The 15265-nt window shown below is 39.5% G+C and overlaps 1 protein-coding gene across 3 annotated transcripts in view; it reads right to left on the minus strand.

Annotated features, from left to right (window-relative positions):
* Positions 1-9505: 9505 nt before the first annotated feature.
* The window catches only part of Apbb1ip (amyloid beta precursor protein binding family B member 1 interacting protein), a 109352-nt gene continuing 103592 nt past the window's right edge, over positions 9506-15265 (minus strand). For all 3 annotated transcript variants that reach the window (XM_074056478.1, XM_074056476.1, XM_074056477.1), the window contains exons 14-15: positions 13182-13285; positions 9506-10428 (exon numbers count right to left, since the gene is read on the minus strand). In XM_074056478.1, the coding sequence (XP_073912579.1) occupies positions 9913-10428; positions 13182-13285 (620 nt within the window). In that variant the 3' untranslated portion in view covers positions 9506-9912. The remainder of the gene's footprint in view (positions 10429-13181; positions 13286-15265) is intronic.

The following is a 15265-nucleotide window of genomic DNA, read 5'->3' on the forward strand; positions in this document are numbered from 1 at the left end:
CTAATTTCCTCAGATGGCTTTTGCATAGAGTATAACTAATTTGCACACAAATGTTAAAAAAAATAGTGCTTTAAAAGATGTTGGGGAGGTTGGCAGAGTGGTTCAAGTGGTAGAATGTCTGCCTAACAAGTGCAGGCCCTGTGTTCAAACCCACAGTCCAGCAAAAAAAAAAAAAAAAAGGAAAAGAAAAAGAAAAGAAAAAAATGTTGGTACATGCCTGTAATCCCAGCTCTGGAGAGATTGAGGCAGAAGGACTATGAGTTCAAGCCCAGCATGGCTGTCTGGGCTACAATGCAAGACTCTGTCTGAGAAACAAGAAAAAAAGATCATGAAGAGACCAGAAAAATGGTTTGGGATATGGTGGAAAGAACACCAGTTCTAGAATTGCAGATTAAATCTCAGCCCTGAGTCTTTAGCTGTATAATCTGAAAGAATTTAACTCTCCAAGTCTCAAGACCTTTGGCCACAGTAAACTGGGGATATTTTGCAAGGATGTTGTAATGATGAGCAAGAATATGTACAAAGAGACTCATTATAGTGCCTAGGCCATAATTTATATCGGATAAATCATAGCTATAAGAATTAATTACTCAAAAAGTGTTCTGTACACAATAAATGTTTCTAAACATTCAAAATTGACAGAGCCTGATCCTTCTGTTCTGAGCCTTCCTGCAAAGTTTGTAAAGGCAAACTAATTTCACTGGTAATTTCATATGGCTGAGGTTGATTCAGTGATTTATTGTTCTAAGATGTCCTTTCCCTTCTGGTGTAAACTGTTAACCCCAGATATGTGCTGAAGAACTGGATGGGTGAATCTGCAGTCCAGAAGGCAGAAAGGAATGCTTTTTCAGAGGTAAGATGGTTGACTTTTCTGGGTTTTTTGTTTGTTTGTTTTTTTGGTGGGACTAGGTTTTGAACTCAGGGCTTTGCACTTGCAAAGCAGGCACTATATCATTTGAGCCACATCTCCAGTCCACTTTTCTCTGGCTATTTTGGAGATGGGGGTCTCTTGAACTATTTTCCTAGGCTGGCCTTGAATCTCGATTGTCCTGATCTTAGCCTCCCAAGTAGCTAGGATTACAGGCGTAAGCCACCTGTGCCAGGCTCTGGTTTGTTTTTTATTACTTTTTTTTACAAACATGCCCAATTATACCATTGCTGACACTGGCCTCTGATTTCTGTCTGCCTGGTGTCTCTTGTTTATCAGTGAATCATTTTCTCATTTTTAAAAATGTGCTTAAAGAGAAATCTTCATGTGTATACATTATTTGAACTTCTGAGGGTCTGAATCTGCTGTTTATTGTCTGTGTTTTGGCACTTTAGGTTTTAATCTCCATTTGAAATCCAGTGAAACTTGAGTTGAGAGTGGGTCTCTCTAGAGATGATTAGCATTTTCTTCTATAAGGAAGAATAAGCATTGTTTCTGTCACTGTACTATCAACCTGAGTCCATATTAAATGCTTCTTAACAGCAACAGAGATGAGTAAACTTGAGCTACATGCATTAGCATGGATGAATCTCACATAATATAATGTTAAGCAAGGCAAGCAGGTGGTAAAGAAATTCATAGGATGTGTTACATGTGAACATAGTGTAAAAACATGGGGAATCATCTCAACACCATGCAATTGGTTCCAACCACACTGGAAGTATTTTATTTCTGAAACTGAATAGAGGATACACAGGTGCTCATTATATTACTTTGCATGCCTTGTCCACTTCAAATCTTTTATAATTAAATGCATTTCAGGGCTGGGGGGTGTGACTCAGTGATAGAGCTCTTGTCTAACATAGTTAAGACCGTGAGTTCAATACCCAGCACCTCAATAAAAAAATAGGTAATTTCTTTAGGACAAGAATGACCTTGGCCCTCATGCTGCCACCTTCCTGTCCTGCATCCAGAGCAGACTTTATTCATGATTATGGTCTTCTTTCTCTTTAAAATTGTTCTTCGCCTCAGAGTCATTTTCATTACAACATGCTGTGTAATCAGCTCAACTGGTCAGAGCTGAGCTGGCATGTGAGGGAAACTATTTTTGTTATTTCTAATTTGGAACTTGCATTAGCTTTTTATTTCAGTATTTTAATGAGCCTGACAATTTTAGGTTTTCATTTTAGAAAATGGAATATTTTTAAATGTAATCTTTTTGTAGCATTAGGAAAAAACAAAGGGAGGGGAGATAACTCAGTATTATTGTTAGATAAGTTTGTCTAAGCAGGGGAAACTAAGCAGTGTTTAAGATAAGCTGTTTTGTTGGTCTGTTTTTCCTTCCTATCTTAGCTTTTTTTCCTCCACTTCTTCCAAATTTTAATGATGTATTTATTTCCTACTTGGTGGGGTGGGATTTTTTAGGTTCAGATAAACATTTAGATTCATATGACTCTTTTTTCTAGGGCTGAGGTTGGAAACCAGAGCCTCACACATGCTAGGCAAGGGTTGTACCACTGAGCTGCACCCACAGCCCGTATCACTATTATAGTCCACACTTGACCCCATCACCACAGGGAGGGTTAGGATAGGCACATGGCTTACTGCAGGGCACCCTCAGATTCTTCATGCACAGGAGGTTTTGCAGCAGTGCAGCTCAGAGGCAAGAAGGTGAGAGTCTACTGGGAAGGTGATAGAGAAGCTCTGTCTATACGCTGCATAGAAACCAGCATCCTTGCAACAACCACTTAAGCAGAATTTCCAAGGAGACTGTGCTAACAGCATACTCAGGAAAGCCAGAAGCATGGTATCAGTTGTTTCCATGCTCGCAGTCAAGAAGCTGTTAAGTCAGTCAATGTTGTATGGTGATACCATACCCATAGCACCTTACCAGGTGACCAGGGATAAATAGATCTAGAAAGTTAACTAAAGATCAAATTCTCATGTGGGAGAAGAGAAAGATTGTGTTAAGCCTTCATAATGTATCCCTTTACACCTGCAACTGATGTTTCCCTTTTATCAGATTTTTTTCCATTTGTATTACCATACATTAACTGTATAGGGGGATTCATTGTGGCATTTCTGAATGGCCTTACATTGAACATTGGTTAGGTTGGCTCCCGTCACGCCCCTCCCCACACTACCTTAAACAAGTTCAAAAGGTTTCGTTGTTCTATTTCATATATGCACATAACCATATTCACCCTCCTTTATCTTCTGTATCACTCTCCCACTTCCCACAAGTACCCACTCCCCCCCAAGACCTATTTTACAGTCCTTTCTTTCATTTTTGATTCCAAAGTCAGTGTTCAAAGGGGCTTCTCAATGTATCTCATCTGTGAATATACAATACTTTGGTCAGTTCAACCCTGACACTTTCCCTCTAATATTTTTTGAGAATCCCCTCAATGCCAGGCATTGCCTGAGGGACTTGCAGTGCTTTAAACTAGTAGGTGAGGTTGATAGGTACACAACTTACTTCAACAAAACGATATGGATAAAAGATTCCCAGTGAGAAGTTCCAAGAGGGGCTCTAAGAGCACTATTCTTACAATGACGAAGTCTTCCTATTTAAACATTAGTAAAGCTGGGCACTTCTATAATCTTAGCACTTAGGATGCAGAGGGAGCAGGATTGTGGGAAACAGAGACTCTATCTCAAAAAAGCAAAACAAAGCAAAACAAAAAACTGAAAAGTAGTGATAATGCAAGGTGTGGTAGTACATGACTGTAGTCCCATCACTAGGGAGGCTAAAACAGGAGGAATGCATAAGCCCATGGTTTGAGCCAGGGGATATATAGCAAGATCCCGTCTCAAAAATATTTTAAAAAGAAAAAAAGCAGTACAATAATATACTCTATTTGAGCTCACAGTTTTACTTTCTTAAAATAAATAGTCATGCACCTTGTTTTGTTTTGTTTTGTTTGAGGCAGTGTCTCTTATGTTACCCACGTTGGTCTCCAACTCCAGCACTCGAGTGATCCTCCTGCCTCAGCCTCCTGAGTATGACTATAATTAGGCACCAAGCTTTACCCACTGTTTTCTATTGAAACTAGGCATTTCCTTCATCATACACCAAAAAAATCGCTAAGTCACTAAAAAATACACATTTTGGTCTTAGACATATTGTTGAAAGACATGTGTTCTTTGGTGCTTCAGTTTATTACCATGGGGCAAAAATCTTCACCAGCTGGAATTCCTGTCCTTGATCTGGAAAGATTATAGTTCATTAACATTTTTTATTTTTGTAAATACTTTAGAAGAGAATAAATCTCTTACTGTTCTGAAGGAATCTTGACATGACTGGGATGTATTTATAGTCTTCATGGCACTGTGCATATTCACTCTTACTTTAGTGGAAGTTGTACTTAAAGAACTTTCTGTGAAATAATAGAAATTCTAAGTAACAACTGTAGCTAAGGTTTAATAAAACATAACATATGTAAACATTTTCAAACAAGTTTAAATTTTACCTTGCCGTTTTAGAAATTTAGAAACTTAGTAAGTGTCTTGACTAAGAAAATCTGGCTTAGGAGAAGCCTAAGGAGAAGCCTAGGTCTGGCTTCTCTAGCAAGTACTTCAGTGTCCTTTCTAGAAATATTCTGTGGCTGAGAAAGAATGCCTCACCTGCTCCTTCTTGGGCCAAAGATCTCAGAGTTAGTTGTTCATCTTAATTTGGGAAAAATAAATTAAGGACTACTTTTATCATTGACTCAACCTAGAATATCATTTAGTAAATTCTTGATGACCATCCACATTTTGATGACAATTCCACACTTGATAATAATGATTAAGAATAAAATTTTTTTAGCTGGGCGCCCATGGCTCATTCCTATAATCCTAGCTACTTTGGAGGCTGAGATTGGAAGGATCGAGGTTCGAGTCCAGCCTGGGCAAGTAGTTGATTAGACTCCATCTCCAAAATAACCAGAGTAAAATGAACTGGAGGTGGCTCAAGCAGTAGAGAGCACCTTGGGGTGTATCAAGTAGCTTGTTCTCCTCCTGTAGGATTTTCTTCTATTATGGAATTTTCAAGCATTAACCAAAGTAGAGAATATAATTTTATGAATCTGATTTGCTATTTTAACCAGCTTGTTACTGACCAATTCATGGCCAGTCTTCCTTCATCTATACTTCTACACACTTCTATGTATTCCTAGTTGTTGTTTTAATTAAAGTATGACTTATATACCCCAATTAATTTTTAGGAAATTGCAGACATTGTTTTATTTCCTTTTCAAATAATTCTGCATGAATCTCCCAACATTAGTGACTTAATACTCATGCAAGCCAGGTGTGGTGGCTCATGCCAATAGTCCCAGCTACTTAGGAGGATAACAGAAGATCGCTTAAGCCAGGAGTTTGGGTTCAGCTTGGGCAACATAGGAAAAAAAAAAAAAAAAAGAAAACGCACATAGACCCATGATACTGTCATCACTTAAGACAAATTAGCCACAGTGCCCTAATGCATCAAATATCTAGTTTGTTTTCAAGTTTTTCCTATTGCCTATAAATTGTTATCAACACCATTATTATTTTGTAGTTATTTAAGTGGGACCCAAATAAGGACTATACTTTAAGATTAGATGAACTATGTCTTAAGTCTCTTTATGTACCACTTAAATCTTTCTTTACCTTGCAATTTTTTTTCCAGGGATGGGGATCAAAACCAAGTCCTTGAATATGCTAGGCAAGTGCTCTATGCTGAATTACACACTCAGCTCCACTTGTTTTTTAATTGAAGAACCTGCTTTGTTTATCTTGTATGTTTCCCACAGTCTACTTGCATCCCATTGTTATTTAACATGTTTTTCTATCCCCCATATTTCTGTAAATCTAGAACTTTGATCACTTATGACTAATTTATTTAGCAAAAATACTTTTCATCAGAAGGCAAATGTATACTTCCATCAGGAGGTGCATAATTTTTGTCAGGTTTTGTGATCCTAACAGCCATTGTAGTCATCGCCTTGACCTAGTGATTCAACATGAGTTACAAATGATGACAATATAATCCTATCATGCATTTATTAGCTGGAGTCCCTTAATAAAAAATATAAAAATCCAAGCAGAATACAAAATAAGATGCTAAAACCAGATATAATTGTAGTAAGAATAAAAAAGATAAATTTGCCAGCTTTAAGAGAATGATTGCTGGACTAAATATAACAGAACCTACTTATGTGTCATTTGTAAATGGCAGACCTAGAACATAATAACAGAAAATTTGAAAGTAATAAATAGAAAGATTTGTCAGGAAAATAACTGAAAAAAGGAGAGCTGTATGAATATAAGATAAAAAGCAAAAACATTATACAGTGATAAATGATTTAACTCACCAGGAAGACAATGTAAGTAAATTTTGCTTACATTTACTAAACAGTATCAGAACACTAGAAGAAGATCTTACATCCTTTTTAGTGATTGGTAGACAAAGCAGATCAGATATTAGGCTGGCAGATTTGAACCACATACTTCAACAAACTTTTTAAAAGAACACATATAGTACATTCTATGCAATCACACATGGGCTATCTACACTGACTGTGTATCAAGCCATTAAAAAAGTCTACACAAATTTCAAAGGCTCAATTATTGAATTTAATAATTTCAATATACCCAACATAATTTCCATGATCATATATTTCTAAAATCAAATATGTGAAACATATAGAAGAGGCTTAAAAGTTCATTTTACCCTCTGATGTACTATTATAAAATCTTATTTTAGATTCTATTCTGTGGCAGATTGAATCAGGTTTCCTGTAAATTCCCTCAAGTGTTATTTGAAGTTGGCCTATTACATGGGTCTTTGTCCTGACCCATTATTATTATGCAAGAGCTTTTGTAGTTTTTATAATTTAAGATTTAGAATTACTGTCTCAATCCCTCTACTCCTGGCTTTTGCATTTCCCCCACAACCATCTGTCTCACTCAACTTCATTAAAGAGGAAAAAATTTGGCTTCACTTTCAGGGCTGCTCTAAAAAATCCCACTGAGGTATAAGGAATAAGGATTTATAAAAACTTTTCAGCCAGATACCAAAGATTCTGTTCTGTGTACTAGAAATTGCAGAGCTTGTGATCAAGTGGTGCCTTGGCCTGTCAAAAGCAAACTTCAGCCTGAGATTGACTAAACAGATAGTTGATTTCTAATCACAAATACCTTATTAATGAATTTCCACTTGTACAAGAGATTTTGAAAGGAACCTACCACATAGGCAGTAATGATGGAGAGACACAGTGTGTCAACCCTTTGGCCCATTACAATTATGTTAATATTTTTGACCGCAAAACTTATTCTCTTCAGTACTTTCCCTAAAGTATCATCAAATGTTAATACTCAGAAACATTGTAATTTGACTTTTTATAGTTTTTCTCCCTCTAAAGGAAAAGTATAGTATACAAACAAGTTAGGAGACCTGGGATAGGATCCAGCTCTGTGGGACCTTCAGGCTTAATTCTTCTGTTTGAAGTGACACTTTTGGGGTCTTCTATGAAGCTCAGTACGACCATATTCTTATCCTTCCCCCTTCCCAGTGTCTTGGTCCTACTCTGACCCCTGCTGATCCACCTCCCTTGTCATGTTCTGGCTACGGATGGTGTGATAAAGAATGATCCATTACTCACCCTGGTCAATGATGTCCTTCTTTGAAGTGTTCCTAGTCAGGGAGAAAGACAGACAGTTAGGCTGTCATGGCCTCTAGACAGAGGTGATAGAGATGTAGGAGTTGTGGAGTGACTGTCTTCTATTGTGAGAACTGAAAAGTAGAGAGAGAATGCAAAGAGAGTAACAATGTGGACAAAGAGAGTGACAAGACAGGAACAGAAATGAGGAATGAGGGGAGAACTATGAATTTCCAGGAGTCAGTTCTGGGACCTGAGTGTTTGGGCACATACCTTACCTGGGGTTACTGGGACTCTGCTGAATCACAGAATAAATGCCAGCCTTTTGCTTACTCTTGCTCCGGGTGGTGTTGTTACATAAAGTCAGAATCCTAATTGATAGAGTGGGCTTAATCATTTCCATGGTGCCTTGATTCTGGAGCAGTCAAATGGAAGCAGCATTTACTTCCTTCTCTAGATAGGGCCATGAGCTACCATGAAGGTTTTTATACTCTGAAATAAGCTCAAAAAAGCTCTACTCTTTTGTCCTGAATTCTAAGTTCTTGTCAAAAACAAATGCATAGCCTAATCTGAAGATAGTAATTTTGCTTTGCTTCGTGTTTTGTTTTTCTTTGAGACAGTCTAGTCTCCCTGTGTAGCCCAGGCTGACTTCAAGCTCGAGATCCTCCTGCCTCAGCCTCTGGAATGCTGGGCTTACAGGTGTAAGCAACTACCAGCAACGATGGTAATTTTGATTGAGAAACTAATTACAGATTACAGTCCTTGTGTAGGATCTTTTGCTCTGGCCCAGCAGTGATTGGTTCATTAATTTATATCAGGTTTAAGCAATCAGGACAACTTTGTGTGGCCAAAGACATATCGCTCTCTTTGCTGAATTCTAAGTCTCCAAATCAGTCTTGACAAAAGTATGCCACCAATACCTTTTCTCTATTGCCCCAGAGATCTGCATAAAGGTCTGGCTTTGGTCAGAAGACAGAAATACTTTGTTTTTACTGCAGTGACATAAAGTCATAGAACTAAAACAGGAAAGAGCATCTACAGGGTGAGATTTGACATAAAGCATTTATTTACCTTCAATTTCAAACACTTGCTCAAGAAAAAATTAAGAACACCTTGCCTCCTGTTCCCTTCTCCCATGCAGGCTTACCTTACCACTTTTAATTACTGAATACCTTGGTTTAAAACTGAATCTGTTTTTTAGACGTCAACTTAGAGCTTACTCTTTCCCAAATAGTAAGGATTAATCATCTTAATTTAAAAGTAATGCATTATTTTTAAAAATTTTCTACCCACTTTAAGATTATAAGGAGTTTTATAATAAAAACAGAGCCACAGAAATAAAACTAAGAAAATCTAAAAGGCCTACCAGAAGCCAATTAGAAAGAGAAGACAGATTCATGTAACCAAACCCAAGATAAACTGGTTCATAAAATCGGGCATTAAATTCATTTCTGAGTGAAACGTTCCAAGTTGAGAATGTATATAAAACTGCCTTTTTCCTAGTCCTCAGTTCTTATTGATAGGCTATTTATAGCATTGATACCAGAGAATCCAAAAACTATCACTTTTTTCCCCAATTATGTACTACATTATTCAAACGTTAAAATACAGAAAAAGGGCTGGGGATATAGCCTAACACACAGGAAGCCCCAGGGTCCACCCTAGCATGGCAACAACAAAAACCAGAAAGCAATACAATACTAACCCTCTCCCCATAAGTGAGGACCCTCATCAATCAAGTGAGAAGTTTCAAAGAAACTGAATATTCTCTGCCTGTCATGTCTTCTTGTCCCTCTTTTGATGTTTCTGAAAATTCTGAAGGTCACAGACATAGAAATTGAAAATACAAGATCAAGAAGATTTAAGGGATAGATTTTTGAAAGTTATTTTTAGAAAGTCAAATATAAGGTCATGTTCATACCACACAAAATTTATACAGCATTTCTAGAAATACCGTTTTCAGAAAAGAACTCAACGTTTATTAATCTGAGGCTTCTGCACACAATAAAATAAACAATACCTCAAACATCATTTAAATGACTTGAAAGGCAAGATAAGTTCCATTCAGGGGCAAATACATAGGAGAGATTATGTACATTTAGTCAACCTACACTATGCTTCATTAATGGTCATGAAGGCGCACAGAGTCAAAAAGGTTTACATCATTTCTAGTCGGAGAACATTTTTTTTTTTTGGCAGTTCTGGGATTTGAACTCAGGGCCTCACACTTGCTAGGCAGATGCTCTACCCCTTGAGTCACTCCATCAGCCCTGAAAACATTTCAACTAAAATGGCAGGATGTCACAACAGATCGCGAAACTTGCACTTGAGCATGGCTACCCCAAAGACTGCGTCTCCCTAGGACATGTTGCCTCGCTTCTTCTGCAAAGCTTTCATGAGGTCTGACATGAAATCCTGCTCCCCGCCCCCTCCGGCGCCGGGGAGTCCAGGGTTCTCCTGCCTCTTGGGGGGCACGGGAGGCCTTTTGGAGGCCGTGGGGGGCGGCCTGGCGGGCTCCGGGGCGAGGCCGGGCGGGGGCGGCGGGGGTGGCGGCAGGGCCGAGCCCTGGTCGTCCGCGAACGACGGCGGGGGCGGGGGCACGAAGTCCGGGGGCGCCTCGGTGAAATCGGGGGGCGGCGGCGGGAGCTCGTAGTCGTCCTGCACGGGCGGCGGCGGCGGGGGCGGCGGCAGAAAGTCGTCGGGCGGGGCCGGGAAGCCGCAGCCGCCGGTGCCCTTGGCCTTGGGGGGCATCGCGGGGCTGCTGCAGGTGTCTGAGGACCGGCGAATGGGAGGGGGCGGAGGCAGGCTGGACTTCGGAAGGTGATTGGCCCGGGGCGTTCCTGGGTCTTGGCTACCAGGGGCTGGCCTCTTATCCTTTAACAAAACGACAGCAGCATGCATTAGTCTTGACAGACATCCACTAAGGAGGTGACATTGGCATCAATATTCCAGGTCTTCCCCCGCCGCCCCACTGTGGGTGGTGGACAGCCTTAGTCCCTCAGTTTCTGAGACTAAATGGTATAATTCATGAGCTCGTCTTGGCTCTGGGATTTAAGGGATGACTCCAAATGGCCTTTCACTTTATTGTCTGCACCTGGGAATCTTGACCATCTCCGAAGAGGTGTTTATTACATTTAGATCATGCAGGTAATCTCTCAATGCCTGCCTTAGACAGGAGTCCCCTCCTGTCTGTAAAATAGGTTAGCTTGTTATGAAATTGCCTCATTCATATTTACCAAGCTACTCCCAGCCTCAGAGAATTCAAATGGAAGCTGAATGGCTCTCCTGGACTTCATACTCACTCCTATTACCCAAGACAAGCTACCTGGGTCCTGCACACATGCTGGGACACATATTTCGGGGGAGGTGTGTCTGAGTTGAACTGGTTGGTGAAGCTCAGTTATGAGGTGTAAAATTATTTTGCTCCTATACCACACCCTCTAAGGGAGAGAGGTGGTTAAGAAGCTTCCCAAAATCTTCCCAAATCTTAAATGTCCTACTCAATTAGGGCAAAGAACATGGAGGTGTAAAAAATAATGAAAGTACTCTCTCTGAGCTACAGGTAACCTCTTTGCAAACCCAGGCACAAAGGATCTCTTCCTTAGCAGAGAACTGTTCCATAGGCCATTGGCATTAGCACTGGGAGAACAAAGCTTACTTTTTCCAGACTGTGGACTCCTAGGGAAGAACCAATTATATGCTTCACTTCCTTTGCCATAAAAGCTTTATAGGAGGTATGGGGGGATGGAGTGGAGCTGGTCTATAGTCTTAATTTACCCTTTCTTAGCCATGTGACAATTACATCTAAAGTAAATGCCATAATCCCTATCATTATCTGTTTCAGGTCATAATGAGATCAAATCAAATAAGCACCGGAGTGAGTTCTGAAAAACGAAACTATGAAGCATGTGCTATTGGTAGAAATGAGGACACCAAATCTGGCTAAAGTCTACAGGGTCATAGCCTTGGTCTGCCAACACTGGAACTGATAATTATAGCAATGTCTGTTTGTGTAATGCAACTTCTTCAGGAATTTCAGGCAGCTGAGCTGAAAGCTTTTGTTCAGTGATAATTATCACTCCAATTTAGATTCTGTTTTCTTTCTTCTCTGCTTAATAACCTCTTATCCCTGAAGAGTAAATTTAGAAATTTTTCTAAGATGCTTTATGATGAGTTTCTATTTTATTTCTTTTACTTAATTAACTGATGATGCGTTTAAAAAAATTCTCAACAGGCAGCTCAGGAATTGGTGTTCACACATAGTTAAATGATTTATTCTAAGGTTCTTTTATTTCTTTTGGTCTTTTAAAATTCCTTTCAATTGATATCACAAAAACAATGAATTTGTAATAATAGCTGAAAGTGCCCTGCAAGGCAAGATTGTCAGGCTTGAGAAAGTAAGAACATGAGAGAAACATAGCCTTTAAAGTCTGCAGGGGTTTTCAAAACCGGTAAGGCATTCCATAAACATCAAGGTTTAAGAATGATAGACAAAATGAACATGTGAATGAAGTACAAAATTACTGACGCTATGTACACGGACTGTAGTAATCGGGTGGTATATTCTATTGTGATTAAGGTTGTTTTGAATCACATGGGAAATAGTCACACAGGAATTTATATAGTCACGAGATATTTTGTACTGCATTAGTAACAGAGTTACAATTATTAGCTATGATTTTTAAATAGATTTAAATGAATCTTCATTAATCGCTTCTATTGAAAGCAGTTAGGGAGAATGTTACATCAATATGGCCTTTTTTATTTTTGTGGAGCTGAGAGATTGAACCCAAAGCCTCAAATATGCTAGGCAAGTGCTCTACCACTGATCTACATTCCCATCCTACCCTTTGGCTATTATTTTAAAATGTATTTTCCTCTCTGTCACCTTGCATATGTATGTAGGACATTAACAGAAAATATAAAATGCACATTTTATCATGCAATCCTTTCAGTAGTCTTTCATCTAGTTTTGGGTCCACTTAACACTTCCTACAGGGCCTCTCACTAACTGGTTGCCCTAATTAATTCAGAAAACAGTAAGTAAATAAGCAAAGGACTTTCAACTCAGGTGTGCCACTTTCAGTGACTTTATTTCACTAAAATCACTAAACCAGGAAAATCACTTCTTTCAAAATGGATGTAGCTAAATACCTCCCATATTTAACGTAAGTGCTTACTTTTTTCAGAAAGCAGTATGATGAGTTAGTTTTAACTTTTGATTCTAGCTCAGGTAACTTTAAGATAAACAAATGCAATTTCCTAAATGAAACTGTAGTACAGTGATTTCTCAGTTGTTGGAACTGTATTTGTTTTTTCAAGAGCAGTCATAAGGCCAGGTATGGTGGCAAACGCCTGTAGTCCCAACTACTACAGAGGTGGTGACAGGAGGATGGAGGTCTAAACCAATTTAGCCAGAAACCTTATCTGAAAAACTAAAAGTTAAAGGGTTGAGGGGGGGTTGGCTTAAGTGGTAGAGTACTTGCCTAGCAAGCAGGAGGTCCTGAATTCGATCCCAGTATGGGCAGGGGCAGGGGGTAGTTACTACAACGCTGCCTGTGGTTCAGAAAATGGACATGTAAGTACCAAGTTTGATAGACTTTGTGCTGATTCCTCTTTGGCCTTACCTTAGTTGTTTCCACATGTCTCTGGGCCTCTTCAAGAACAGCACTGACACAAGGTGCAGCCTGCGGAATCTGACCGTTGGGCTGACTGGTGCCTGTTTTAAGTCCTGAGGGGCAGGAAGAGAAAAGAGAAGAGTAGGCAAGGCATTTTCAGCATTCTTGAAGGGGAATATATTCACTTGAAGGTGAATACAAAGCAGTTTACATCACTAATGTAAATGACAGTCGCAGGTATGGTGTGGAACACAGGCCTTATGAAAAATCTGAGGTTCTGCTGGGGATACAGCTCAGTTGGTAAGCACGTGCTTAGCATGCATGAGGCCCCAGCATGAAATAAATAAATAGATATTTAAAAATCCGAGGTTGTATGGTAAAATTTATATGAGATTCAGCAAAGATTTAAGAAGGGCTGGGGATGCAGCTCAGTGTTAGATCACTTGCCTCTTACATGTGCAAGACCCAGGGTGCCATCCCCAGCCCTATGGGGGAGCAGGGGAGGAAAATCTGGAAGAACTAGGACCTTAGAGAATAGTATGTGCTGCTTTTAAAAGCTTTTTTGGGAATTAGAAAACATATTTTTGAAACATATTTGAAAACATATTTTTGTTTTAAATCCCAATGTTGGAGATTTTCCTGAAAGGTATGTATCTAGTTTCATCCCATGCTGAGTACAGGAACAATTTTTTTTTAACATTATCCTCAATGAAAGGCACTTTGGACACACGCCACACTTATTTTATTTTCCTGCCTTTTAATTTTCTCTTTTTACCACAAAAGATCAACTCATTGAGGGTTTACAGGTTTTTGGTTTGGTTTGGTTTGGTGCCAGGGATACAATCCAGAGCCAAGCACATTTGTGGTAACTGAGCTACAACCTCGGTCCAAAGGTTTACAGTTTTGAGAAAATCTGGTACAAGAAGCAGGATGATGACTTCTCTGGCTTAGAAAGCACCTGGGGATGGCTACTTCCCACACACTCCTGTGACTGAACTGCAACCTGGGCCAAGCCATGAGGTCTTCCAGTCCTTAGCTCATGAAGGCAGAGATCTGTGTTGGTCCTCCTCAGTATGGTGATTCTGTCAAATACTTCCTTCTTCAGAGTTCTCCCACAATTAGAACCCAGATAGCAACTCAAGGATGGCATGTAAGGACTTCATGAGATTGGAGAGAAGGAATAATGAGGAAATAGGATAGAATTCCTAGTTTCAAAGTATCTCACTATAAACTATTAGGTACAAAATGAAAATAATTCATAGAGGAATTCATATAATTCAAAATGAATGTTACCACTGGTGGCTCATTCCTATAATGCTAGCTACTGAACAGGCAGGGATTAAGAAGACTGCAGTCTGAGGCCAGCCTAGGCAGAAAGTTACCGAGATCCCACCTCAGCTAGAGAATGCTAGACATGGTGGTACACCTGTCACCCCAGGTATGCAGGAGGCATAAAGAGGAGGATCAAAGGCCAGCCAAGCATATATGCAAGACTGTATTTGAAAAATAGCTAAAGCAAAAAGAGTTGGAGGTGTGGCTCAAGTAGCAAGACTTCTTCCTGGCAAGCACAGACCCTGAGTTCAAACCCCAGTACTGCTCCCTCCACCCCAAAAAAGAGTTGACGAACATGGCACACCTCTGATTGCCATTCTTTGAGGACACAACAGAACTTTTGGCCAAAGTGCATAACCTGAAATGAATTAGAAAGAAACAGACACATCTAAATTGAGGGGCATTCTAGAAATAAATGGCCATTCTTTGTTTTAGAAGGCAAATGTCTTGATGTTCAGAGAAAGCTGAGGCACTGTTCCAGGTGAAAGGGGGCTTACACACACATGATGACCACATGCAGTACACCATCCCGGGAGGAAGCTTTAAAACAACTGGCAAAAGTGAAATATGGACAGTAGTTCAGATAAAAGTATTCTATCAACATTGAGTGCTAAATTTCCTGAATTTCACACTTTTAACTATGATTAGTGAGAAAATCTTTTTTTTAAGGAAATACAAATTGAAAACTTAAAAGGCAAAAGGGCATCTCCTTTGAAATGTTTCAGAAAAACCTGTGTGTATTTGTAGTGTGTAGAAGAGGA

This window comes from Castor canadensis, chromosome 15, assembly GCF_047511655.1.
Source record: "Castor canadensis chromosome 15, mCasCan1.hap1v2, whole genome shotgun sequence".
Classification (NCBI taxonomy): Eukaryota; Metazoa; Chordata; class Mammalia; order Rodentia; family Castoridae; genus Castor; species Castor canadensis.